Here is a 24,685-nt window from a genome sequence, read left to right as displayed (position 1 = left end):
ACCAAAGTCCAATCTTCATACACATGTGTGACTTTCTCTGTTACCTCCTTCAAATCTTTGCTCAAATGTCACCTTCTCAATAACCACCCCTTTAAAACTGCAACTCTCCCCTTAGCCCCGCTGCCTTACTTTCAACTCCTCATGTCTCTTACACTCGTGTTTTTCCCAAAGCTCTTTTCATCTTCTCACACAATGTGGACCAGCAGCAGGAGAGGACATGAGTGTAGAAATGGAGAGTAAGCATTTAGAAACTTCTGTACTACAGTACCTATAGATACTTCAGCATCTATGGCAATCTACATTGCCCTGAAATCCAAATGCAGACTGGGAAAAAATAAACTGGCTTTTTGCCACAGAGGGTTTAAGAATCATTGTTCTAATACACTTATAAAATTAATTCAGTTTCCTGTTTTTCTCCCCACCATCCCACTGCTGCTTGAATGCAAGCTCCACAGAGCAGGGATCTTGTCTGCTTTGTTCCCCATGTTCTCCTAGGACTAGAATAGTCTGGCACATAGTGGGGGCTTAATTGATATTTGTTGAATACACAAACTGGCAGAGATGGTCTGAGAGGGTGAAGCTTCATCAGATCGACATGGGGTAGGAGGGCAGCAAATGCTCCCTGAGCCCCTTCCTGCCTGGTCTGGCTGTGGGCACAGGGCTCCGGTCTGAAGCCTTGTGAGTTGTTCTTGGGACTCAAGTATCATAGGGCATGGCTGGGAACTGTCATCCTGATACAAAGAATTCCACGTTGCCCCTACCCAGAGGGAGCCTGGGGCTGGCAGGGGCAGGTGGGAGCGGCTGTCTTGGAGGCGGAGGGAGTTTGGTTCTACCAGCTATTCCCATGGCTGGGGCTGGCCGGGGCCCACGTGGCCTGCAGTGCCTGGGCCTGCCTCACGGGCCAGCCATCCTGCAGGGCCGGTTCTGGGCTCACACACCCACGGCCACCTGCTCAGCTACTCCCCTCCACCTCTGCCCAAGCCCTTGGGCTCAACCTCTCCTTCTCTGACCCCAAGACTCCACCCGTAGAACCTCTTTCGTCCTCCCTTAGCTCCAGAATGGTGGGGGTTTGGCTAAGGAGAGGGGCATCGGCCCTCTGGCCAAAACATCCTAAGAAGCTACTGTCCAGGAAGTGTTCAGGGCCACTTGTGACCCCAGCATGGGGACAGGAGGAACCTCTGCGTGATTGAAATTATATATTCTTTTTTTGTTTTTTGTTTTTTTTTTTGCGGTACGCAGGCCTCTTACTGTTGTGGCCTCTCCCGCTGCGGAGCACAGGCTCTGGACGCGCAGGCTTAGCGGCCATGGCTCACGGACCCAGCCGCTCTGTGGCATGTGGGATCTTCCCGGACCGGGGCACGAACCCATGTCCCCTGCATTGGCAGGCGGACTCTCAACCACTGCGTCACCAGGGAAGCCCTAGTCAACACTTTTGACCACCCCTGCGCTTGGCTCAGGATGGGGTATAACAGTAAAAGAGATGGTGGGCACGTAAAGGTGTTTGGACACACAATTTGCCTTATTCATCACTGTACCCTCAGTGCCTGCCCCAGTGCTGGGAACATGGCGGGCACTCAATAAACATCTGTAACACGAATGAATGAATGAATGAATGAATGAAGAGATAGCCCAGTCACTTACAGAGAAATAGGATGGAGTAAAGAGAAGTCAGTCTTGCTGAGTCAGAGAACCCAAGCCTTAGAGAAGAGCTTCTGGGAAGGAGGGCTGTTTTTCTTTATTTTTCATTTATTTATTTATTTATATGATCACCTCCTTCTTTTCTTTCTCTCTCTCTTTCTCTCTTGGCTGTGTTGGGTATTCGTTGCTGCACGCTGGCTTTCTCTAGTTGCGGTGAGCCGTGGCTACTCTTCGTTGCCGTGAACGGACTTCTCATTGCGGTGGCTTCTCTTGTTGAGGAGCACAGGCTCTAAAGCGCAGGCTCAGTAGTTGTGGCTCACAGGCTTAGTTGCTCCGTGGCATGTGGGATCTTCCTGGACCAGGGATTGAACCTGTGACCACTGCATTGGCAGGTGGATTCTTAACCAGTGCGCCACCAGGGAAGTCCCAAGGGAAGTCCCTTTATTTTAAATTAAAGAGGGTTGCTGTAGATTTCAGGGTGAACCTCAGCTGTGGCTTCCTCAGTTAATCACTCCGTGGTTGTGATTTTGGTATTTTTGCCGCTGATGCAACTCGCTGTGAGGATTTCCACAGCACATTGTGTTGAGCAAGCAAAAGCTGTAGAGGAGAAATGGGGCAGGGCCTCCTGGAGCTGGAAAAGAAGGCCAAATTGATGCAAGAAGAGGCAAAGCGGTGCAGGGAACTGTCCACATTGTTGCTCAACCACACCTGGAATGTGGCCGCAGGTAGGAGTCTTTGGACTCTCAAGAGGCATTTATCTGAGGACAGCTTGTGACATTTGGCTAGCTCAGAATCAAAAGCGGACAGACAGGCCCTGCCACCATCAAGTTGGCATGGCTCTCCAGGGTACCTGGGGAGCTGACTGTCAGAGGTCTGTGTGTCCCCGCACCCACCCCAACCCCATGGCCCCACCAAACTCTGGCTAGGGGGCTGGAGCTCTGCTCGGTGGGTGAGAGCAGGGGGCGGACATGGGCCAGCCACGGGTCTGGTCCTCTGCAAGGCCTATTGTCCGGGCTCTGTGGCGACATCTCTCCACCAGACTCCAGGCCTCCTGGTTGTAGGCACCTCTGCCCCAGGGGAAAGAGCTGGGTACCCCAGGTGGGTACCCAGAAGTAGCCACTCCTTGTGTCTTGGGTTGGAGTAACTGCAGCTTCCTTGATCCCCAGCTCCAAATCTCATCGGAGAGAAACAAGGATGAGCCCAAACTGAATCATGGTGCCTCCCAGGGCACCGTTCGTTTGGACACTCGATGCCAGAAGCCCAGATGCAGACTGACTGAGAGGTTAATGAAGCTTATGCCTTGAGGCGCTCCTTTGAACAAGCCCCTTCCAAAACTCTAGACCTCCTTTTGTAATTGCCATTTTGCATTCTTCTTCTTCAAGGGGGACCCCTCAAATGATATAAACTTCAGGTCCCACAACACTGAACCCACCCCTTGACTCTGTAAAATCTTGAGCAGACAGTGGGTGCCTGGTGGCTCAGCGCTTGTGGGCCTCTTGCCTGAATCTCAGACCAGGACTTCTGCCCCAGCAGCCTGAGGGTCAGATGGCGGAGGGCTCCAGCTCAGAGCAGGCAGTGTCCTCTTTGTGGCCCAGGGTGGGTGTGCTGGAACTGTCGGGCAGGCCCAGTAGAAGGAGACCGTCAGCTATAGGAAGATCAAAGCTTCATCTTGAGAAGAAGGAGCCGACAAGTGTGAATGCACCAGATCGAATAGCACTTCTAATTATGTCCATATGGCCTACTGGCGGGGCGGTTGGTGCCAACCCATGGTTGACCGCTGGCTTAAAATGGATGCTGTGATATAAAATACCCTGAATTGTACACTTTAAAAGGGTGGATTTTATGGTATGTGAATTACATCTCAATTAAAAAAAAAAAAAAAAAGAAGGCTGAGATCTGGGTTGCTGTGGAGCTGGGTTGCTGGGTCCCGGCTTGGACCTAGACGTGGCGGGCCCATGAAGGCATTGCTTGGTGCCGGGGCTTCTGGGCTGCTTCTTGAGGCATCGGTCACACACAGGGACCAGTGTTCAGGGACTACTATGTCCTGGCCGGGTCCTCACTGAGCTAGGAGACAAGATGGTGGCACTGCAAACAAGGTTCCTGTCCAGCTCAGGTTCCCAGGGCCCGTGGAGGGGCTTCAGCCACTCCTGGGCTACTGGGCCCCAGTTTGCTGCCTGCATCTTGGCATTTTTCACCAAACCCTCTGAGCCTGGTACCTGCTCTGCTGGGGCCAGGGGAAGAGTTAACCATTAACCTGGAGGTGAGAGAGAGGAAAGGGCTGGGACAGCGCCCACTGGTTGCCTTCCCGCCCTCTGGGGCAGTGGGGCCCCCTCCTGAGCCGCACTCCCAGCCCTGTTAGCGGAGGCACTGGGTGCGGGCAGGACAGGCAGAGCAGAGCTGTCCCTCACAGAGGAACTGGGCCTCCAAGCACCCGGCAGAGCCACCTGTGGGACCCAGGGACTGGCCCTCTCGTGGCCCAGGCCCCCTCACCGCGGGTGCCCGGGTACATGGGCAGACACTCCCCTCCCCAGGGCCAGCCCCCAGCACGCCCCCAGCCCAGAGCTTTGTTAGTTAGACTGCACGTCAAATGGCACTGAGAAGCCTACTCAACCCCTTTTCTGAGAGGACATGGCCCCTCATACTCACTCATGACCCTGTTGCTAGACACTGTGGTGACCCGGCAAGGACACCAGCCGGAAGATATCGGTGCCCCTCCAGTCTTTCTCTGTGGGGCACACTCAGGCACACATGTGCACATACACATACACAAATGCACATGCATGTGTGTGTGCTGTGCACACTGGTTTCTTCTACCCCCTGGCCTGTGCCAAGGAAATATTAAAGTGACTCTTCATGGACTGGCTCCTGCCAAAGGCACAGATGCTTTGCAAGCCTCCGGCCCAGGTCCTGGGGGTGGGATGGTGCCCTCGTCAGGCCTTACAGCACCGGGTCTGAGCTGTCCTCCAGGGCTCTTTTGGGGGCAGGTGGAGGTGAACAGGAGCCTCGTGGCCAGGCTCTTCTTTGGAGCGCCCTGCCACAGGCGCTGTCATTTTGGCTGGACACCACATCTTAGCGAATGTCTCTGTGGGCTGGTGTGGCCGAGGGAAGAAGATGGGAGCAGCAGCTCCACTGTTCGGGCCACCTCCGAGGACCAGGCCTGCATCTGAGGAGGGCAACCTAGCCACAGTCCACATAGCAAGTCACAGTCCGGGGCCTGGAAAGATGGGCATCGATGCTGCCCACGTGGTGGGAGGTGGCCTGGAGGGGCTGGGGTGGAGGCGTGGCCATGGGGTGCATTGTGCTGGCCGGGGAATCTGGGGCCCATCGCTATCGCAAAGTAGCTAGAAGGTCCTTGCATGTTCCCAATTCCTCCACCTGTCTGGCTCCATCTCTTGTGGGCAGGTCGGCCGGCTCAGGAAGCTGATCTCTACGATCCTGCTCGGATACTCATCAACATGGCTGCTGAGTCCCTACACCAGCCCTGAAAATACTTGGCTCACTGCCGTGGAGGTGACCATTCCCATCACGGGCCTGTCTGGCCGCCCTCTGCCTGGTGGTTGGCTCCTGACTGACAGCCTGATGAGGCTGGTTGTTCCTGACGGGGCACCTCAGTGTGCTGACTGGCTCATGGCAGCAGGGGCTTTGTTTCTGATACAAGGACCCCTGAGATTGAGATGTTTTCTCTTTTGTGGTTTGGAGTGATATGCTTTCCTGGAACTTGGGCAGGGGTGCTGAGGCCACAGCCAGGGAGGGAGGCAGAGCCCAAGATCCTGCCGCACACATGAAGACCCTCTGCAGGGCTCCAAGCAGCACGGCTCCCTGTCTCTTGGATGGTCCCAGACAGGAACTCCATGCTGGGCAGGGGGAGGGAAGGGTAAAGCCACCTTTGGACACCCCTTCCTACTGTGGAGTAACCACAGCGTGTGGGCAAACGAAGTCAGTTAGGACAAAGTTACCTGGGGAGGCTGCCCCTCTGCCAGACTCTCCCAGACTGAGAGAAATGTTCTCTGGGGGAAAGCCAACCACATCCTCATTCCAACCTTGTCCTTCGTGCAGCCTCACAAATTCCCAGGACTTGTGGATCCTAGAAGAAATTACACTGTATAGCCTCCTAGCCTTGCAGATAAGGAGGGACCAGCCTTGCCCAAAGGTTCCCACAATCAGAAAATGGAAACCAGCCTTCACTTCTCTTGTATGAGAAATGGCAGTCACGCTGAGCTGGTGGTTTATGGACATGCCCTGGCCAGTGTTTAAGAACCAAGGCGTACAGGAGCATGGGGTGGACGAGTAGGGGTCCAGCTCAGTGCTGAGAGTGGTTGGGGACTATGACACGGGTGGCCCCCCCCAAAGTTCCTACCCCCTTTCCTTTCCCTCTCAGTGTAGTCTCTCACCTGTGCAAAGACATCGCTTTTAATTAAATTTTTTTTTTTATTAAAATACTGTTATACCCAGTGGAATGCAGCAGCAATCCTGGTACAGGGTGGCATAACAAAACAGCCATGTTTACATTTTAAATATTTACGATAACTTAAACATACAGACACACATCATGGTCTTTGGCAGAAAATGTTCACAGCACAAAAAAATACTTTAAAAGAAATACCAAATATTAATCCAAAATATATTAAGTTGTTTTTTTTCTTCCACAATATTTTTTTGCCTTTTTTTCTCTTTTTTCTTTTTTTCTTTGTAAACAATGCATATGAACCAAATGCATTTTTCAGCTTTCAAGAGGGGTAGGGAGATTTAAAAAAATATGCAATTGTCCAGCAAATGCAAATGTTTAAAAAGGAAACTTGAGGAACCATGGGAATAAAATAACACATATAAAACCTAAAAACGGTAAAGGAAAAAAAAAAAAAAAACAAAGATTCAAGGAGAACTAAAAACAGTCAAGACAAACTGCTAAAACCCACCAATCGCTCCTGGGGCTGAGCTGGGGGACTCTTTAAGACCAGAAGTCAAAGTCACGGCCACTGGCAGGCTGCCATTGGATGCTTCACTCCAGTTCTCAAGCGCCGGCCCTGCTTCAGGGCGCTGGGCACGGGTGGCTCGAGGAGCCAGCCTCACGGCGCCATGCTGTAACGGGGGCTCCATTCAGAGGACTATCTGAGTCACGTCTCCCAATCCCTCCAGGGTGGGTGGACAGAGACCCTGATGAGAACAAGGCCATGTCTCCAGTTTCCTTTGGGAGAACTGGTGCTGGGAACCCCACCACAGCAGACTTGTGTGGTGGCTCACTTCACCTGGCTCAGGGCTCATAACCAAACTGACAGGATGTCCCAGGGACAGGAGCTGTGGAGCCATTTCAAGAGGCTGGTGATGGTGGTGGTGGGGGAGGGTCACGTGGGCATTTCAAAAAGGGCTCAAGGTGGGGATAAAGACAGCCAATATCCCGTGGATCAACTGGATCACGGGCCAAGGGCTTGAGAAGGGGAGCTAACTGGGCGGAACCGTGACAGCAGAGATGGGAGCACAGGACGAGGGGACAAATCTGAAGCAGCCCGCTTCAGTCTTCTGTTCCACAAGGAAGGGAATTATATACAAACCGCACAGCGCATCCCAGTCCTTTCCAAGTGAAGGGGTGAGGCTGTGGCCTCAACGGGCCCCGCAAGATGCAAGTGTGGGTGAGCCCAAGGAGGCGGTGAGGGGCTGAGGAGGTTGGAGGGACCACACTGAGCCGGGCCTGACTAGTAAACCAGCCCACCTGGCGTCCACGGGCAGCCATCCTTGGCAATCAGCCCCCAAATCAACATATCCTGTCCCCCTCTGCCCGAGTGTCTACTGGGGGTGCAGAAGGGGCTACTCTCTTCTGAGCTTTCGGTTGCTACCCTGGCAGCAAGCCTTGGGCTGCAAGCAGGTTAAGGTCCAGTCCTCATTCCACGTGGGCCCAGGAGGAATGTGGGGCTAAGGAGCAGAGTCTTCTGGGGGCTGGCTCACAGCTCCCCTCTCCTCTGCATCATCCTTCCTCAGCTCCTGGGACCAGATGGTCAATGTGAATGAGTGCTGGGCTGGGGGAGGGTGAAGCAGCCTCTGGAGGGGCTGCTGGAATGGCCACGTGGCAGAGGGCAGAGGAGAGCAGGGAGTGGTTCGGAGTCCCCAAGGCACCACCTCCTTCAGATCAGTATCTCCACCATGTCCGACAAGTCCTGGACTCTGGATGTAGCAACAGAATCTGGAGAGATAAGAACACAGGCACATGCCAACGAGCATTACCACACTGCTCTTTTAAATCCTACCACGTTTGAAAGATAGGATCTATCCTCACCAACTTTCCCCAACTCAGCTGCCCAGGTCGCCATAACCTCGCCAACCTAAGCACAAAGCTCTGCTCCCTCTGGGCTCTCGGTCCAGACCACCAGCCTCCAGAGTGGAAGACACAGTTGTTTACACAGTTGGAACTGGTCGGAGGGCTCGGAGGGAGGGTGGAGAGCCCCAAGGGAGGGAGGCTGCCGCATTCTTTTCATGCCTGTGGTTTTCTGAGATGGTGAGGCCAGGCAAATATGCAAAGGCTAATGTGAAAGGGAGCAAACACAGTAATGGCATCTTCTCAAATTTCTCCTTCCCGGATTCTTTTTAAACAAAGTCTCCTAACTTGAGTGGAAGGGTAACTCACCAAGCTCCATTATCTTAGATATTTAGACTGGCAATAAAAGAAGACTTCCAAAGAGAAGATAAAGAGCCTCCCAGGTGGATCTGTCTGTAATCAGGGTTTTCAGTTCCCCTATTCATGCATCCAACCAGCTCTCATATGTACTGTGGTGTGCCTCACACCCTGCTCACCCGTCCCTGTGCAGGGCTCCCTGTGGAGTGTGGGCAGTGAGTGGGGCCGGGCCTGGGAATAAAGGGTCAGGGGCCCCAATTCACACCCCAACATGCCCTCAGCCCCGCAGAGAAGTCGGGGGGTGGGGGGGGAAGGGGACTTACCCAGCAAGGCTGTCCTCTGGCCACTGCTGCACCCCAGAAGGCCGTCGGGCTCCAGGCCCAGGCAGGCGGCGGCGCTGTCTGGGGGGCTGTCAGTCTGGGTGCTCCCATCCCTGCTCCCATGTTTGGCATGGGCAGCTAGGGGAGCCTCGGCCACTGGCTCCTCCGCCGGGGCCCTGTCTGCTGGAAAGGCAGGAGGTTCACAGTTATTGCCTTGTCCATAAGGTAGAACCCCCAGGAAGAACACCCCTACTTAACTGTACCTATTAGGGATGCGAATTGCTCTTGATTTGCAAGAACTTCGATTACCACTAAACGCTCCTGTTTCCAAATGGGAATAACTATCAGGTTGGATTGGGTTCCAAAAACTTCGAGTAGAAGAGCCTTTCTTAAAGGGGTGTAGATTAAATCTTAAAACCAGTAGGGACTCTCAGATTTCTGTGGCATCTGCTTAGAAGGGGGAGTGGAAGGGCTGGCCCAGAAGGTACATCTGTACAGGGAGCTCTATTTTTACTTAGATGGTAAGTGGCTGGGGCCAGGGTGGTGGAATTTCCAGAGATGGGGGCTACAGCCTGCCTCTTCACACCAGGGGGACAGCTGTGGGCTGCAGGATCACTGGAGCCAGAGTATAAGCCAGCTTCCCTGGGTAAGGGGCTGGGATGCCCTGGCTCCTCTGAGCCTCAGTTCTGAGAGGAAAGGCCTGAGGACACCCTAGCCTCTGCCTCTGCCGCTTACCCGCCTCCTCTCACCTGCAGCCAGCCGGGCAGGGGCATCCACCTGCCGCTCGCTGGAGGAGAGCCCTTGCCAGCCCTGGGCCCCTGCTGCTGCAGCCACGAAGACAGATGGCACCGACTTGGCGGGCCTCAGGGAGCCCTGGGTGGCCTTGCCAGGATCCTTCCTGGAGCGCTGCTGAAGGACCTTGATCACCGCATCCTTCTCCAGGATCTGGGCGTGGAGCACCTTTAACCTGAGGGGTGAGAGGTCATGCTTGCATCTTCAGACCTACAGATCCAACAGCCCCCATCCTTCCCGCCTTGTAGACGTTGGAGGGAAAGCCTTTCCTACAACCAGGCTGGGCTCTCCTGGCCTTGCAGCAGGGGCAGGAGGGGGCCTTCAGAAATGCCATCACAGCTCTGGAACTGGATGCTCTGAAAATTGCCCATGCGAGAAGTGCTGGGCCCTTCTCACACCAGCAAAGGCAGGTCATCAAGGGGCAGGTCCTGGGTTCATCCAATGACAGCAATGGTACAACCCCCGTCCTGGAGGACCACCCCCAGGGCTGTTGACCAAATGGGCTCAGTCAACGTGCTTGTGCTTTTGAGCCAGGTATAGGTTAAATGGAAATCTTGTGGGGCCTCTGAGATTGTTTTTGGAGAGAAAATACTAGCTACCCCCAGGCCAGGGGCCTCGGCCACATTCCTTCTGGGGGTGGTACATGGTGTGGACTCAGTAGGAAAGTCTTACTCTCTGATTTACATGGGGGAGGGGGAGGGGATAGAGTCCCAGAGCCTTGGATGGCATCCAACAGTGGGGTCTCCTGGGCAGACCAAGGACTTGGTTGGTACCTCTGGGAAAGAATACGTGTATGATGCCAGCTATGCCAAAAGCACGGGGGTCAGCTCAGAAGTAGGAGGGATTGTTAGGCCAGGTGGGGCAAGGGGTGTTTATCACGGATTAAGGATGGGCAGGGACTTGACATCGCCACCCCCCTACCCCCACCCAGGTGCCCGGCCTGTAATGCCCAACCTGCTTTCCATCTCCTGATGCCTGTGGCCGCCGGTGAGCAGGCCCTCGTTGAAGCTGCTGCTGGGCGAGGGCTGGGGGGAGTGCCGGATGAGAGTGGTGTCACGCTGGGCGGCAGCCGTGGCGGCCGCATCCATGGCAAACTGCCTCATGGCACGTTCCTCCAAATACTTCTGCTCCCACTTGGTCATGTCGGCCTCCAGTGCCAGGACCTGCTCCTCCTTCTCTCGTAGCTGCTCCGACAGCCGCAGGGCACTGAGCTCCGGGGACCCACCGCTGCTACTGCCACCACCGGGGCTGCCTGCCTGCCTCTGCAGAGAGAGGAGCACCGTGGTCAGGGGCGGCAGCTGGGGTGCATCGGCCACAGGTCTTCGCCTCCACAGGAGGACTCTCACCGAGCCTTGGGCTTGGTCAGCCTCCCCGTACTCTTTGCAGCCCGCTTCCACCCAGAGACAAAGGGGAGGAGTGGGTCCCCGCACCCCCGCCCCAAATCCTGTGGCCAAGGGTGTGAGAAGATCAGGTCTGCCTTTGCAATAGCGACCACATAAATTACCTTCCAATCCGGGAAAGGGGTGCAACTCAATGACACTGGGACAACTGGTGTAAACTAGGACAGAACTGGGCAATCCAGGAGGTCTGGTCACCCTATCTCTGTGGGAAGGGTAAGGTTGGGAGTGGAGACAGAACCCTATCTGGTCTGTAAACACAAGAGCTATTCACATAGTCCGAAGTGAGGATAAAGACTCAGCATCTGGGCGACTATCTTCTCCCAGGATCCTGAGGAGACACACAAGAGGTGGCTAGTCTCCTCCATCAATGCTCCTGAGTGACTTTCTCTAGAGACCAAGTGTGCCAACCTGTGCTGCTGCTGAGGACAGAGGCCCAAGTCTTGAGTCCCCAAGGTCGGCACATGGCCCCGTGGCAAAGCCTCTGCTAAGACTGGTGGCTGGGAGGGGCCTTCAGCAAGGCCGGCACAGATCACCCTGGCTTTCCAAGGGGGCTCTGCCTGGATCTCAGCAGGGGCTCCCGGGGGCTTCAGAGCTGGCCTCCTCTGATGCTGCTCCAGTTCTGCCACCTCCGCGGGTCTTCCCAGCTCACCTGCTGCGCACGCAGGGCCTTGAGTTCCTGCTCCAGGCGCGTCCGCAGCCGTAGCTCCAGCTGCTCACGCTTCTCGCAGGCAGCCTGCAGCTGCCCCAGGGCCTGCTGCAGCCGCTCCACCTTCTCCACGTAGGCCTGCTTCTTCCGCAGCTCCTCCTCGGCTCGTGCCGCCCGGCCCTGGGCATTGCTCAGAGCCTGCTCCAGCAGCTCGGCCCGCCGCCGCTGGTCCTCGATGGCTCCGCGCAGCAGTGCCACCTCCCGCTCCAGCTTCTCCTGCTCCTGCTGCTGCTCGTAGCCTGCAGGGACAGAGAGGGGGGGCCTGGTCAGTGACGGCAGCCACCTCGCTGGCCCCACGGAGCACCCCCCACGTACTGGGCTCTGGGCTGACCACTGCAGCAGCATGACTGCATCTTAATCTCCCCACAACCTACGAGTTAGGTACCCTTAGTAACCCCATTGCATGGGCCAGGAAACTGAGGCTCAGGTTAAGTCATGAGTAAATGAGCGCGCCAGGCCGGGGCCCTTGCAGTAGTCACTGGGCTACACTGCTCCTCTGCTGGGACACGGTCTTGCCAGGAGAGAGCCCCAAACACTGCCCACTTGTGCCAGGTGTCACCATTTCCAAAACACATTCACAGTTCCCCTCGAGCCTCACGGTGACACTAGAGACTGGACCGGTAGGAACTGTGACGCCCATTTGCAGATGAGAAAACGGAGGCTCAGGTGGACTGTCGTGTGGTCATCATTCAAGTGGAAGAATCAAGGAGAGGGGAAGGGACCACCGTGTGCTGCCCCAGGAGCCAGGCACTTATACATCTTATTCCACCAAAGCCTCCAGTAACAGTCCCTTGAGGCAGGATTTGTGACCCCTCAACTTAAAGGGGAGGAAACATAGGAGGTGAATGGTGCTGCCAGGATGGGGACCCAAGTCAGCCTGCCTCTGACGGATCAGGCTGCTTGGCTGTGGTGTGAGGCCCTCACACCTAGAGGGCTGCCGAAGTGGGCTCCAGGGCTCACTCTGTGGACCCAGGCGCCCCTACCCGCAGAGTGTGTGGGCTGCCCGCCTTGCTGGAGGGCAGAGGCTCTGGGGCCTGCCTGGTGGACTCAAAGGCACTCTCTAGGGCAGCACTATCATAGCACGGTGGAGTTTCCTGTCGTAACGGGCTGGTCCTACACCGTGCCAGCCAGTGCGGTAGCCACTAGGCATGCGGGGCTAGTGAGCACTGGAAGCGTGGCTAGTGTGAGGGAAGAGCCGAATTCTTCATTTTATTTAATTTTAATTAATTCTAATCTTTGAGCCATCTTTAATCTTTATACCTATCACATAGGAAGTACAAGCTCTGGAACAGACGAGTGAAGGCTTGGGACCTGGCAGGCAGAAGGGAGGATTCATTTACTCAGGGCCCTGGGGCAGAGAGGGAGGACACAGGCGACTGACCCAGGTCAGCTCTGGTTCACGCTGGATTTCAGAAGGCTGGGTCCAGGCTGGCCTCATTCTTTGGGGTGGAGGGAGAAGATGGCAGAGCTCAGTAACACTGAAATTGAGCCTTTCATCCCAAGCTGGCCTGACCCCTGATGGAGTGGAGGGGGCAGGCGGGAGTGCTGACTGGGACTTTGGACCTGGAGGTAGTGACCCCATCCTGGGAGGCTTCACAGAGCCCAACAGCTTACAGAGTTTGCAGGAGGCCTGCATCTCATCCCAGTCTATGATTCCCCCATCTTACAGCCTCAGAATCTGAGGCTCAGTGGGAAGAAACTGCCCAAGGGGGACAGGGCTGGGAGAACCAGGCCTCAGGACTCAAGGCCAGATCCCCAGGGAGGACAGGGTCTGACCTGAGCTGGAGGTCTGTATAGCTTGCCTAGTAGGAAAAGCAGATGGCACTGGCGATAGGGGCCACACTTCCCTACTAGTGTTGACTGACTCCAGAAAAAAGATGAGATCAACCAGAGGCATCTTCCCTGAGAATTCTGGTTTCCCCATGGCTATTGGGAGCAAGGAAGGGCTGCATGGCTTCCGTCAGCCCTTGGGGAGGATCCCCAGGACCCAGCCTTTGGCTTCCAGAAGCTTCCTGCCACCTCCCACACCTCTAAGGCCCCGGCAGGGGCTGGGAAGCCTGAGCCCTTGGCCATCCCCAGCCACCAGGATAAAACCCTGGGCCTATCTGGCGGGCAGGGGGCGGGGGCGCTCCCAGGCGGGGTGGCCGCGAATCAGGGAGACAGGGCGAGGGGCCAAGGGCGAGCGAGCAGTGGAGGGAGCAGAAGGCCTTTCCCCCTGGGAAAGCGAGGCCCCACCGGCACGTCCCAGTCCCTTTGTCCCAGTGTCCTCCCTCCTCCCGCAGTGCGGGCGGGCGGGGCGCGGGAGGGAGCGGCGGCGGCGGCGGCGGCGGCGGCGGGGCGGGGCGCAGCGGAACAGCCCGGGCTCAGGAATGCCTGGCATCCAGGTCACCCGCCGCTGCCAGATTAATGGCTCCAGCCCGGAGCCAAGAACAGCCTGGCGCTCGCTCCCCGGGGAGCGGAAACGCCTCCAGGCCGGCCTCCCCCTTCGCCCCTCCCCTGCCCGCTCCCAGAAACCCGCCGGTGACTTCCTTTCTTTGGCAGAGCCCGGCCCCCAAAGTCGGCCCTCTACTACAGGGCGCCCCATTCTACCCCCTTCCAGAAACCCGCCCTCCCCAGACTCCAAACGGGACCCCCGGGGCCGTCCCCTCCCCACCTCCCAGAGACCCTAAGTCATCGCCTCCCGCCAGTACAGCCCCGCCTGCCCCCTGCCCACCCCCACCCCCCAGCCCTTCAGTGCTGGGCTCCTGTCGGCCCTGTCCAGGGCCGAGCCCTCCTTGAGGAAGGAGGTGCTGCCAGCACAGCTCAGCCCTCAAGCTGCCCCTCCACTTCTGGACACCCCCTAAGTATCCAGCTTCAGCACAGCAGGCTTTCTGAATGGGTTCCTCCTTCCTCGAAGCCACCCTCGCCCGGCCACCAGCCGCCCCCACTCCACTCCTTTGCAAACACCCTAACACCACTACAGTACGTAGTAAGAGCATACAGGAGGATTTTAATAAATAACTGCCTCTCTGTCTCTTCTGACTGCTGCAGCTTCTTCCTACTGCTGAGCTCGGGGCTCCCTTTGTCCTCCCTCTTCCCCCAAACTCCCTGCTTGAACCTCCACTTGAGCTATCCTGCTGCTTCTTCACCTGTGGCCTGCTCCCCACCCTGCTACCCCATAGAGCCCTTCTCTCAGGCTGCTGGGGACCTCTCCTCATCTTGCCTCCGGGGCCAGGCCACCCTTGTTGCCTGAAATCCGGGGTGGGAAGACCCTGCTCCTTCCTCAAGCTCACTGCCTCTCTTGACCTCCCTGCCCTGGCACCTTCCTGACCTGTTCCTGCTGTGCTCCACGCCGGCCAGGGGCTCAGCACAGCTGTGCTGGTGAACAAATGAGTGACTGAATGGATGAGTCAACAATGAACTCATCTGTTCTTCAAGAAGCCTCTGACCACCCTCTTTAGGGGATCCTCCTGAGCCCCTTCTTTGGGCTGCCCTGTTGGTTACGCCCCATTTTTGGCTGGTGCCTCCACCTGTTATGGCCCAGCCTCACCATGCTCCCCAGCTTCCCGCATTCCCCCTGGGCACCCCCTGGGAGACTCAGACTCTTCCTTCTCTCTCATCCCACCTGTCTCCAAGGCTCTCTGGCCTCCCCCATGCTTCTGAAGGACACCGAACCGATGGTCAGCACCACAGCTCAGCAAACCACAGCTCCCCAGCTATCCCTCTGGATCCACTGATTTCCCCAATACACAGAGAACCAGATCTTTTTCATCTTCAGAAACTACCCCTCCCCCAGGTCTAGTCCACTGCTGGGTGCGTAGTAGACATTCAGTAAACCCAAGCTCCAAGCATTGCTTTGATAGAGGAGGCCGATCCTCCCTGTGCTGAGGGGCTGTCCTGGCCACACCTCTGGCCAGGCTCCTGAGTGGGACCCCTACTCACTTTGAGCCAGCAACTTGGCCACCATGTCCTGACTGCCTGCCTGCGCTTCCTGTGTCTTGCTTGCCAGGCGCCGGTTTGCAGATTCCAATCTCTCTGTTTCAAATAAAGAAAAGAGGTTTTAAGGAAAAATGTTTGAATACAGGTGAAGCCGCCTGCTGGGGTGTCCCCTCGGTCCTATCTGTCGGGCTGCATTCTCCAAGTTGGGGGTGGGCTCATAGGGAAGCTCCAGGTCATCCTGGGCCACATGGGTGGGAGGTCCATGAGGAGCCCTAAGGTCTAGAACAGAGACAAGACTCCCCAAGGAGTCTCAGCCTAGTCTCCTTTGAGTCGATTTATACTATTATTGCAGAGGACAGATTCTGAATTATTCCCTAGAACAGTGGGATCAAGCTGTCCGCAGGCACTCCCCACCCCTCCACCTGGGTAAGCCGTCCTCACCTCTCAGATCCCGGTTGAAGTCCTGCAGCCGCCTCATCTCACTGTCCATCTTGTTCCGCATAGTCTTCTCCAGGGCCTCCCGCTTGGAAGAGGCCCTCGTCAGGCTCTCGTGGGCCTCAGAGAGCCGCTGGATTTCGCTCTCCAGCTGCAAGAGGCAGACAGCAGAGCTGAAGGAAGGGGATAGCTCCCAGGGAGGGAGTGGCATCAAGGTCCCCTCCACAGACCCCGGCTGATCTGCTATTCTCCATCAGAAAGGGTGAGAGAGGAGAGGATCAAAAGCCACAGCAAAAAAATCCACCTAGTTCTGGTGGGATGGGCTGCAGCCTGTAGCCTCTAGAGGTGGACCAGACTGCTGGAACAGGCAAGCGAGGGTCCCTTCAACTGTCCCAAGGTCCTGAGCAAACCCAAGGCCAGGATCTCTGGAAGTGGCTGCCTGCAGCGTGACTAAGCGCAGCTTTCTGGGGCCCACTGTCCAGAAAGAAGCATCTTCCTTTTGTCTGGCTTCTACTGAGAAATCTGAGCACAAAGGGCCCAGGAGTGGGCACTCAGACTCCAACCACGGTCCGGAGGGTGGACTTATCTTGGACACCACAGGATGGCCTCGGGAGGCCTGAGGCCACCTGCTAAGGCTGAGCGCACAGCTGGTAACCCTTCACTAAGAAGGGAGCACCAGACCCCAGCCTGAGCCGCCTCTGCTTGGAGGATTTGCCTCTCCAGCCACTGCCATCCACCCCAGAGGGCCAGCCTGGCCCTGGCTGCCCCTCCCACTTGGCGGCTGGCAGGTTCCGCACGTGCTCCTCGCTGGCCTGTGATTCCAATAAGTCGCTCGTTTTTTCCAAGAGGAGGGGCTTCCTCTGTGGCCAGGGCTGGCCTGGAACAGACTTGCTGTTGTGTGGGGGATACAAAGGGCTCTCTGTGGGAGGTGTCCACGGGAGGGGGTGTGTGCAGGGGAAGGGTGCGAGTGTGAGGGAGCCGTGAATGGGCTCTTTCTAATCACCATTGGGCAGCAACAGCTCATGCTCCAGGCCTGCTGTGCCGGCTGCTCCCCAGCTGTCTGGAGTCAGCCAGGGAGGGTGCACGAGGGATGGGGGCGGGGACTGAGGGATGGCTGAGAAGCCCAGCCAGGCCAGCCCCGTCGGGGTCCCTTCTTCCCCCTGCCTCTCCGAGGCCCCAGCAGGGCCTACCTTCTCGATGCGGCCGGTCTTCTCCGCCGAGCTCTCCAGCTCCCTCTTCAGCCTCTCGTTGTCCCTCTGCAGCCTGGCATTCTCCCTCAGCACAGTCTCCATTTGGGCCAGGTGGGCACTGCCCGAGGAGGCCTGGGTACTTGCTGGGGCCTCCAACCCTGGTAGGCTGAGGGAGCCTAGCGGGCCCTGGCTGAGGGGAGCCGGGGATGGGGGCGGGGGGTGCTCCTGGGGCTGCTGCAGGTACTGGTACTGCTGCCGCTGCTGGAGGAACACAGGGGGCACCTGGGCCTGCAGGATCCTGGGGAACAGAAGAGTAGGTGCTCAGAGACCGAGAAACCACCCCGAGTCGCGCCAGCCCTCTTGGGCAGACAGCCTCCCCACAGCGTGAGGCAGCGACTGGTGGGGAAGACCTTTCCACATGGCGTCCCCAAGACCTTCAAGGGCCAGGGGAGCAGGGCTGGAGGGGATTAACATGAGCATGCTTATTTCATGCCCAGCCTCACTGTGGCCGAGGCCCTGGGGATCAGCCTGAGCAGTCCTAGCAACCTGAGCTTAAAGAAGAGATCTTGAAAAGTGCACTCCTGACCCTTCTCATCAATAGAAGGCTCTTTCTGAGTGTGGAGGTCACATCCATCATGACTGAACACACAAACTTCCAGGCCCCTGGGCCACTTGGTGTCTGTTCCGGCCCCTGGTGTCAGGCCCTGCGCTCACACGCACTTCTTCTCCCTCCTATTTTGGGTCCCGTCACCCCTTGAAGAAACATTTTTAGAAGACTGCGGCTAAGGTTAGAGCGGCGAGACAGATGTCAGGGGTAGAGTCTGGGCTCCAGAGTCTGACAAAATAGGCATTCAAACTCCGGCTCCAGTGTTTAAGCCCATGGTGCGGCAGGACTCCGCTCAATCATGAAAGTAAGGTTCTCAGCCTCAAGGGGGTTTGTGAGGGCTACATGTGCCTGGCAGAGTGCTGGGCCTGCAGTGGGCGTTCCCACAATGACGGCCCATCCTCCGTCTCTCCTAGTGGAGACCGCAGCTTACTCTCTGCTCAAAGAGTAAATGTGACCCAAACACTGGATTTTCTGGGGCGTAGTGGTTGCCTCAGGACTATGACAATAGCCTGAGTTTAGGGACAATGTCCTACTGGTATAACGTCAGCCTCAGGGCCCCATGTCAAGGGAAGGAGCAGAGAGCAAGAGGCCTGTGGGGTCACAGAGCCTTTCTGGGGCCTTGTGGCTCTAACTGTAAAAGAGCTGATGGCCTCAGTTTCACCAGGAACTTTCCCAAGTCCCGGAAGCCCCACATGAGTCCATCACCTCAGACCTATGCCTGCCCTTCCCCTCATCCCTCCCCTTCATCCTTCCCCCTCCAGACTCCGGGCTCCCCTGCCCCTCTTATGACCCTAGGCTACAAGAACAGTCCCTGCCCCCAGTTCCCAGAAAGCAAGCCTCAGCGGATCAGCCAAAGGAGAGGCGGGCAGATGTATTTCTCTTACTGCCCAAGGTAGAGCTTCCAGTGAGAGCCGAGAGTCCCCATTGGAATGTGCAAACTCTCCCTGTGCTGCTAAATGTGGCATCTTGGGGTTGCTTCTTGAACTTGCTCCCCCTGCCCTGGGCCAGGCAGACACAAATGGCATTCTTTGGGGATGACTTGTCTCCAAGAAAGAATACAGCCTCCTTTCCTTCACACTTGCTCTCCCTTCCCCTTGTTCGCCCCTCCCCCTCCCTCTTTTTTTGTTCTCCTGCAAACAGTCTACTTCCTTTCCACGATATTATCTTTTCCTGACAGGGCTCAATAAGGCTGGTCCAAGAGAAGAAACCACGACTCAGCTTCCGAAACTCTCCCAGGACAGAGCCCTGAGAAAGGAGATAAGGTAGGGGGGCCTGGGAGGTGGAGGGTGGCGAAAACCCACAGGCTCCATCTTCTGGTCCCTTCATTCCAAGCTATCACGTCACTCATTTCTCGAGAGCTAAGAAAGCCATCTTTCCCGGGAAAGGGCACACAGTGGGAAAGTGGGTGACTAAATGAGGACTCAGCAGGCACGAAGAGAACCAGACTTGCACCTTGGGCCATCAGAGGAAGAGGGAGTCTGCAAACCTTCAGGCTCCTCTGGTGGGGCTTCCTGGACCCCTGTGCGGGGGAGATGCAGGGCGTGTGAAAAGGGCATGTGTCAGCTTCTCAGGAGAAGGTGCGGAGCCAAGCGATAGCCTCATTTCTAGGAACCCTATTTCTGCAAACTATCTGGGCTTCCTGCCCCTCCCGGGCATCCCTGCTTCCATTCTAGCCTCTAGAATCCATTCTCTACATGCAGCAGAGGAATCGTTTTAAAAAGGTAAGCCAAATCGCATCCTCTAAAGGCTTCCCTTCACACTGAGAATCAAACACTAAGCCCTCCCCCCAGCAGCCTCTCCGGAGCCTCCACAGAAAGGGGCTCACCTGGACCAAGAATCCTCTCCCACTCCAGGCTCCACCCACATGGACCACACAGAAAAACATGAAAGGAAATGAATGGTAGGGACAGGGCAGCTCCCGCCCTGGTGTAGGAGCGGGGAGATGTCCCTAAGGAGGCCATCTGGTCCTTTCTTCCTGCCTACAGTTAGGAATGCCTCCCAGTAATCACAGAAAGCAAACATGTCCACTTGTTCTTAGAAACCTCCAGAGAAGGAGGTTCCACCTTCTTCCCACTGAACTTGGAAACAGTTTGGCAATGATTCCCAACGCTTGTCTTTGCAAGTTCTTTCTGAAACCCAACCTTTAACCCCCTGCTGTAATTCATAGCCTCTGAAAACCCTAGTTACTCAACTGCTACAGACAATTAGACAATGGTGTCCACCTCCAAATTAAAGCAAGGGATGCCGCTAAGTTCTCATGTGACCCTGGCTAAATCCCTCTTTCCTTCCAGCATTAGCTCCCATCTTGGGAGGGAGAGGGTATCATCGGCCTTCCTCTGGAGCTCGCCAGGATTCTGGAGGCTCTTCACCCTGGGAGAACTACGCTGGAAGCCAAGAGCTTGAAGACCGAGGTGGGCAGTTACCTTACTTCCGCATGCTGGAAGTGCGGGCTGCCACGGGTGCGGTACCGCGGGTCGGTGACAGCGGAGGTGGTCTCATGAGCTAGCACGATGTGTGGGTACTGAGGTGGAGGTCCGCGGGGCTCCGGGCCCTCTGCAGGGGCGCCCCTGGGCAGGGGTCCCTGCTGGTTGCGGGCCAGCTGGGGGAAGCTGTGGGAGGCGCTCATGTGGCTGGGGGTACGGGCCCCGTTCCTCTCCAGGGACAGCTGCAGGAGCCGCTCGCTCAGGGAGCGCACGTGCCCGTGCCTCAGCTCACGCAGGGCCTCATCCTGCCTCCGAATGCCACCCTGGGCCCCGCGGGGATCCCGGTCCCCCATATGTGGCTGGGGCCCCGCCTGCTGGGCCGCATAGTACTGCGAGTGGGCTTTGGCCTCCTCATAGGTGGGCAGCTCCTCGCCCTTGCCAGGCTGTGGGCACAGCCGGTAGAGGCTGTTCTCTGCCAGGTGGGTCTCGGTGCCCTGGTGCTCCTGGCCCTGGGGCTCCTGCCTTGTGGCCTGCTGCAGCACCTGACTGTCCTCGGGGGCCACGATCTCCAGGGGGGCCTGGGGGCTCCCTGTGCCCCCAGCCCCAGCCCCACCCCGTAGGGCCTGCTGCTGGATGGCCAGCAGCGTGCGGGTCTCGGTCAGGTTGCCATAGCGCAGCTGCTCCTGGATGAGGCGGTGCAGGACCGTACCCGAGGAGTCTTCCAGTGTCCTCATGCTTCCTGGGCTTGCACACAACCGCCTGGACAAAGGCCAGCGGCACCTGGCCCCAGAGCACCTGGGAGGAGAGAAAGAAGACCACTCAGTGGGAGCACATGGGAAAGGGGGGGACTTTCCATTACTGTCTGGTCAAAGGCATGATGGTAAAGAGCAAGGCTATGGAGGGGCACACAAGCCTGGGTTCAACTGCCAATGCTGCCATCTACTGATTAAGGCAAGTCACTTAACTTCTGAGCCTCAGTTTCTCCATCGGAAATATGAAGGAATAATGCTAGCCTCACGGAGTTGAGAATTAAAACAGGCAATGGCTGTTGAGCTCCTGGTGTACTGTAAATCCCTGGCAAAGGACTGCCATTATAATCATATTCATGGAGACTTACTGTGCCTAGAGAAAAACACCAGTAACCTAGACACCAGGAACCTTGGCCTCCTGCAGTCAGCTTCCCATCAAAGAGCCTGATGAGCGACTCTAGCGCAGGCCTAATTCAGCTCTAACCACTGAGCATTCCAGTCCAGGGGTGGACAGGGCCCCAGTTTATTGGCAGGTGATAAAGAATGATTCCAGCCTGGTAGAAGCCCTAGGCAAACAGCCCCCAGGACCGTCTAGGATGAAGCATGCCTGAGCGCCGGCCTTGGCATAGCTAACTCACCACCCTTTACTCTGCTGAGCCTTCCCTGTCATGGGATGACCTTGGCAGTCACTCTGCAAGGTGAACAGGAAGAAGGAAAAAATGCATCTGGATTGGTGAATAAGGGATGAAAGAGAGACTATAATAGGACAATGGTTTTGTGAGATGAGGCAAAAAGGTGCCACCCATCAAGGTTTGTGGGCCAGTCACATAGTCTGTGCGCTGACAGTAAGTGCACACGTGCTCCAGGTAAAAAGAAAGGGTGGCACGATGTCTTCGATTTTATGATTACCACCCCCAGCTACACACACACTTGCTCCTTTGATGTGCCCTGATGGCCCTCTAGGCACGCAGGGGATGATGGGCCATCAGCATCTTGACATCGGTAACACCACTTGAGCCGACTGAAGAAGGAAGGGAGCGAGCGGGGAGGCTCTTGGCTGCAGGAACCTGGGGCTGGGGGCTCTGAGCCTAAACTGCAGGGAGATAATATCTCCTGCGGAAGGTGTTCCCTTCTGAGCCTGGGCTCCCAGTGGCTCATGGCCTGGCAGGCTGCCCACCTCACCCAGCTTCCTTTCCACAGCCTCCTCTACCACAGACCTCCAAACTGGGATTCAGGGAAGACCAAACAAAACCCACACCTCCGGAGGTCCTGTGTGCACGGGAGGAGGACAGTAGGAGGAACGCAGCCCCTCCTCTGCCCCAAAACTAGCCCCAGTGCCCTGCTCAAGTTAGGGCTTGGCCAACTGGCAGAGCAGCCATTCCACTCCCTCCTCCCAGCTGCCTAAAACCGGGGAGAGGGAGATGCGTCTGGAGGGTACTCTGTATTCATCCTTCTGGCACCCCCTCATTCCCCCCGCCCCAAACACACAAGGACGGGAGATGCAAGACTCTAGAGCTACCCGAGGCAAAACAAACCGGAATCAATTCTCCCTAGCGTTTCATCCACGGGGCATTCCTAAGTTAATCACTGTCTGGGCTGACTGCAGCCGAGGAGGACCGGAGAATGCAGCTTTCCGGACAGATTCCAGGCCCTCTCCCCACCTACAGTGTGCCTGGGTGCAGGGAACACCTCCCGCGCCTCTCATCCCGCGTTTGTCCCGGTCAAGACCCTTGGATGCACATCCTTTCAGCTGAGCCGTTACTAAAATCTGCGCCAGCGACCCGGGCCGTGCACCCCTGCTGTACTAGCGCGCCCAGGTCTCTGAAACACCCTCTTCTAAGCAAGCACGCAACTCCGGCCTTTGCCTGGGCTCACGCGCGCCTAAGGAACCAAAGCGAGGGTCTCTAGTCAGACCGCACCTCATCCCGCCCTACCCGGACTCCTGGCTGACTACGAGCACCCGGTGGCCGCCGCTGCGCCGGGAGCTGGGTGGACGACGGTAGCCAGTGGTCCGGAGAGGTCTTTAAGCGTCGTGGAGCCGCCTCCCTCCCTCCCTCCCGAGCCCTCTTTGTTTTCCAAATGCTCCAGCGCTGACGTCAGCGGGCTGGACGGCAAGCTGCATTCTTTCTAAGTGAGAGCCAGACCGTGGCTCAAGAGAGGATTTTCCAAGGAAGACAAAGAGGAATTCTTGGGCTAGTTGGGGGGCAAAGACACCTGTAACCCCTACCTAACCAAATCAGCCCCCAGGGCGCTGCAAACTGAGCTCCAAGCGGCGCCTTCCGCCCAGATCCGCATCCCCTGGCATCCCCTCTTCCCGACCCGCGACCCCAAACACCCACGACGTTCTCCCCAGAGGCTGCCCCCCTCCTCCAGCCCCAGCAGACCCGCGCGCCTTCGAGAGACACCCCCGGGCGGAGCGGTCCTTGCCCTGCTTCGTGGCTGCCGGGAAAGGCGCGCTGTGCCTTGGAGGACGCTGGGTCCGCTCCGCTCCCGCTCCCGCTCCCGGAAAAGCCCAGGCTGCGGCGGGGCTCGGGCTTCGGCTGGGGCGAGTCTCTGCGGCCCCGCGCGCTCCCCAAAGCGCCGAGAGGCCTTCCTTACCGCAGCGGCCCGCGGGTGCTCGGCGCTGTCAGACCCGACGACCCGGCCCGGCCCGGCTCGGCTCAGCGCGGCGGCTGAGGTGTGCTCTCGGCCGTAGCGCCGACGCTCTGGCCGCTTGGGCCCCAGCACGCAGCCCCAGGGTCGGCCAGCGCCGGAGGCGGCTGCTATGCCAGGAATGTGAGAGTTTCAGGTTCCCCCTCGGGATCAAAGCGAACCACAAATAACCTCGCAGCGCGCCGCCCTCCTCCGCCCTCCGCCTCCTCCCACCCCCTCCTCCCCGCCCCCGCCTTCCTCCGGGGAGGCGGCGCTGAGGACCCGGAGGCCGCGGCCTCCTGGACTCGCGGCGACCCTTCCCGGCCTGCACCCCCTGCTCTGCCTTCGGAGCTTCTGGGGACTGAGTCCAACTTGGCCCCTGACCTCCTGCAACCACGTCCCTGCCTTCCTCTCTCCTCCAGCTCCATTGGCCGGACGACACAGAGGGCTATACATCGCATGCCCCCGAGGGACTCTGGGTGTTGCTTCGGGACGTGGTTGGGGGTGAGGGGGCGCGTGTGTGTGTGTGTGTGTGTGTGTGTGTGTGTGTGTGTGTGTGTACGGGGAGGGAGGACTGCAAAGATGTCCCTATCTGCGCGGCTGAACCTTGCCCCCAGGGAAGAGATGACTCTTGCTTCCAGCCCTAAGCCTCGCTGGTTGTCGCCGGCGGCAACCTTCGAATTGCACTTTTCTTGTTTACAAACACCTTCGCCAGCTCTTTTCGGATCTGTCTCTACAGGAAGGGTGAATCTGGGTTGAAAAACCTGGTTAATTTGATCCACTTAACTAGCTGAATCACCCGCCGCCAGGGGCTTTGTCCAGTTCTTCCCAAAGAAGTTAGTAAGGAGCAGCCCTTTACGGAAAGCGCGCACCGTGCTTCCTGGGCCTGGTCGTCCCATCCAGCCCTTCCAGTTATCCTCCCAGGGATTTCTGTTATCACGCGTGTTTTATAAATGAGGGGTCACACAGAGAGTGATGAAGCCAGGTAGCCAGCGGGCTGCAGTTTCTCATTCCCAGAACTTTTCGGCAGCCACCAGAATCCAGGTTCCCTAGGTGGACAGGGAAGGCCCTGGGAGCCCTCCTCTCTTCATCTGCCCTCTCTCTGTTCTGGTTTCTTCATTTCCATCCACAACCCTGCCAGCCAGGAGCCCTCCCTTGTGTCCACTTCTGCTGCTTCTGCTGTTCCCCCTCTGGATGGAATTCTGGCCTCTGCCCCTGGGACCCTTCCTCCCCAGCCTTTGCACTAGGCTGGTCCATCTGTGCTGGTGGAAA

General features: G+C 57.3%; 1 protein-coding gene across 3 annotated transcripts; it reads right to left on the bottom strand.

Annotated features, from left to right (window-relative positions):
• Positions 1 to 6,046: 6,046 nt before the first annotated feature.
• AMOTL2 (angiomotin like 2) lies at positions 6,047 to 23,633 on the bottom strand. Of its 3 annotated transcripts, none has more exons than XM_004278929.3 (10): positions 23,381 to 23,633; positions 20,034 to 20,828; positions 17,004 to 17,301; positions 15,820 to 15,964; positions 15,382 to 15,474; positions 11,404 to 11,699; positions 10,309 to 10,616; positions 9,312 to 9,529; positions 8,566 to 8,745; positions 6,047 to 7,813 (listed from the first exon to the last, which is right to left on the bottom strand). In XM_004278929.3, the coding sequence occupies exons 2-10, from the start codon at positions 20,765 to 20,767 to the stop codon at positions 7,755 to 7,757; spliced, it is 2,331 nt and encodes a 776-aa protein (XP_004278977.1). In that variant the 5' UTR covers positions 20,768 to 20,828; positions 23,381 to 23,633; the 3' UTR covers positions 6,047 to 7,754. The 3 variants fall into 3 exon arrangements, with proteins under 3 accessions (XP_004278977.1, XP_033259956.1, XP_049565925.1); XM_033404065.2 differs by having other exon boundaries at positions 8,566 to 8,742; XM_049709968.1 differs by lacking the exon at positions 23,381 to 23,633 and having other exon boundaries at positions 8,566 to 8,742; positions 10,309 to 10,610.
• Positions 23,634 to 24,685: the final 1,052 nt, after the last annotated feature.

Source organism: Orcinus orca, chromosome 5 (genome assembly GCF_937001465.1).
Source record: "Orcinus orca chromosome 5, mOrcOrc1.1, whole genome shotgun sequence".
NCBI lineage: Eukaryota > Metazoa > Chordata > Mammalia > Artiodactyla > Delphinidae > Orcinus > Orcinus orca.
This window is presented reverse-complemented; position numbering and strand designations above follow the sequence as displayed.